This window comes from Aegilops tauschii, chromosome 3, assembly GCF_002575655.3.
Source record: "Aegilops tauschii subsp. strangulata cultivar AL8/78 chromosome 3, Aet v6.0, whole genome shotgun sequence".
Lineage (NCBI taxonomy): Eukaryota > Viridiplantae > Streptophyta > Magnoliopsida > Poales > Poaceae > Aegilops > Aegilops tauschii.
The window spans coordinates 464,245,639-464,248,656 of NC_053037.3; the positions used below are offsets into that span (position 1 = coordinate 464,245,639).

The 3,018-nt window shown below is 51.4% G+C and overlaps 1 protein-coding gene across 1 annotated transcript; it reads right to left on the reverse strand.

Annotated features, from left to right (window-relative positions):
* Nucleotides 1-661: 661 nt before the first annotated feature.
* Nucleotides 662-1,907, reverse strand: LOC109783115 (protein G1-like7). The gene has a single exon (XM_020341717.4). The coding sequence runs from the start codon at nucleotides 1,576-1,578 to the stop codon at nucleotides 940-942; it is 639 nt and encodes a 212-aa protein (XP_020197306.1). The 5' UTR covers nucleotides 1,579-1,907; the 3' UTR covers nucleotides 662-939.
* Between the last annotated feature and the right edge of the window lie 1,111 nt (nucleotides 1,908-3,018).

A 3,018-nucleotide genomic window follows, 5' to 3' on the forward strand; every position in this document is an offset into this window, starting at 1 on the left:
AAGAACTGTTCATGCATCTCTCTCTCGCCATTAGAAACCGCAAGAACTGTTCATCTATCTCTCTCTCTCTCTCACACACACGCTCTCTCTCTGGTCTCTGTCTGAGAAAGGTTGCTGCAGCTGTGCGGCCCGTGGCATGTAGGGAATGGTCAAATGGAGGAGGGGGGTATGTCAGAGCAAGAGATTGGCCGGTTGGGGAAGAAGGCCGTCCGGGAACTGTTCCGCGCATGTGTGCCAGTGAGTGATCGCGTACTGCCATCAATGCAGGCTGGCCTAGCTTCTGCGCGCTGTACCCCTCTCTTTTCCTTTGCACATTCTCCATTCTTCCTAGGGATCTACTCCAGTATAGCTAGGAGAAACTAGAAATAAACCATTCATCAAGCAGTTCTTCTGCAAATTAAGCAAGAAACGCTTCCAACGGTACTAGAAATATTATTATGTGCAAGAATTGATTGCTACTCCCTCCGTTTCAAATTACTCGTCGTGGAACTAAAACCATGACGAGTAATTTGGAACGGAGGGAGTAGTTTGCAATGGATGTATGAGTGAGTGCACCGATCACTCACAGTATTGCTACATGCATGTGTTAGCAAAAATTAAACAGCTCTAATAAGAGAAATGAACGGAGTAACTCGATCAAGCTGAGAGGTAGCATAAGAAGTAACTAATATGACCACAAATCTCATTTTCTTAAATTACCAGGGTATGTATGGGATGATGAACAATCAGCTGTGCCAATTGATTCACTTCCCCTAGAACACTACTACTACAACGCCCTGTAATAGTACTTATTAATAATCTAATTAATCTGAAAATGGGACAGAAAATTTAGAGGTAATATAAGCAACAAAGCATACCAAATGGAAAGCTCAAATCTTGTTATGCCTATGCCGGACACGGTAAACGAACTGATAGACAAGGTTTGCAAGTCTACTATACTCAAGGGATGTTCGGTGCAGTGCTGCCACCGTCTCCAGCTCCAGCCTGCGCGGCGGACGCAGCAAGAGCACCATCGCCGGCGCTACCCTCGACGTCCCTGTCAAAGACTGCTCCGGCGCCGGCCGATGAACCAGATGCCTCAGCGGCCTGCGGCGCGCGCTTCCGTTTCTTCTTTTCGTGCGGGATCCCGCGCGCCTTGGCGTGCGAGTCGCGCACCTCGCGCAGGTAGATCCGGACGGCCCGCGCGGCGAAGGGGTTCGACTCCGGCGCGCCGCCGCTCTCCTCGTAGGCCGCGCGCAGGCGGCCGATGAGCGCGTCGAGGGACCCCCACGCCTGGCGCAGTGGGCACGGGCACGGCCCCGGCGGGCTGGGCTGGCCGTAGAAGGCGCAGCCGACGGCGTGCACCTTGGTCTTGCCAAACTGGTCCAGGTACCTGAGGAACTCGATCACGTGCGCGCCGCTGCACCGCGCCAGCGTCAGCGGCGGCTTGTGGTTCCGCAGGTACTGCAGGAACGTGTTCCAGTCCCTGCGCTTCTGCGCCTCGTACCTGCTCAGCTGCGCAGGCGGCTTCGGCGCAACGTCTGGCGCGCTGCCGCCGCCGACGACGGAGGATGACGGGCCGGGGCCGGAGGAATCCATGTTCAACAGCGGCCGCGGGAGCGAGCAAAGCTAGCTCGACCGGCGGTGAGTGAGTGATCAGTGGACGCGCACCCGGAGGGGTTAAAGGAGATCTTGGGGTGGATGGAGATGGGACGTTGGAAAGGGATGGGAGCGCGGAGGAGAGGCGAGAGCGACGGGGAGCCGAGGGAGGAGGTGAATGTTACTACTGAAATGGAGCGGAGGCGCGCGTGAGGATGATGGGAGCTACGCGGTCCATTCAAGCGCGGTGACCCCAGCCCCGTGCCGGAACAATTCGGGGCGTATAGAAGTGCATACCTATGCTAGGTATACCTGGTGCAGGCGTCTGTGGCTCCGTGTAGGTCGTATGAGCATGTATTTATAGTTTTATATGGACGCGTTTATCCAACAAATGCGTATAATTTATAATTTTATATGAACACGTCTAGCTAGTAATCATGCATTTATCGATTTATACAAACGTGCTTATCCAACAAATATGTATTTATAGTTTTATATGAACGCGTCAAAGCTGGTATGTGCATATTTATAGTTTTATATAAACGCGTCTTGCTTTGTATTTATAGTTTTATATGAACGCGCCTACCCAGTAAGTATATATTAATAGTTTTACATGGACGCGTATATCGCTCCACGACACACACTTAATTAAAAAAGAGTCTCACCCCATGCCCCACCTCACGCTGGAAAAGGTAACACCTGGTCCCCCTCCACCCCCCGCGCACTAGCGCGCTCGCTATTTTCACCTGCTTCATAGCTGGATGCGTGCACGCCCCTGGACTCTAGTCCCTACAAAACGCACGCCTCGACGCGTCTAGAACCCCTCACCCAAGGAAAAAGCACTCAGCCCGTCTCCTCACACACATCTGCCTTCTTTCCCCCGCAAGCATCCCTTCCTCCTCCATAGTGTCGATGGATTATTGGCGGTGACAGAAACCCGAGAAGAGTTGCTTCCCTTTGTAGGTATATGCTTTATACCTACCGCCTCACCTGCACCCGGAACACCCCTCCTCCTCCCATCTGTGCGAACATATGCATATGACTAGATGACCCGTTGCGCCATTGACATGAAGACCAACTTCAATCCGGAAGTTAAGCGGACTATTTGAAAGTGCATCCAGGAAGTTAAGTGACGCTATGGGCAACACGTCCAACAAATGTTCATTCTATAAATCACCCCCAAAGGCCATTAGCAGAAATAAGAATAAATATGGGAACGAACACGAATAAGCAACAGACAAGTTAACAAACGGAGGTAACTATCCCTGGATCATGACAAGTGCTCATCAGTACTGGCCTCACTTAGACATGACCTCGTGTTAGAGAGGTCAGCGTTGAAAGTGCAACTAATCCCCGGGTGGTTTTACTAATTCATAACAACATATGCATAATTGAACTAATGCCTATTCAAAGAATGTTTTAGGAAAGTTCAATTCAGGC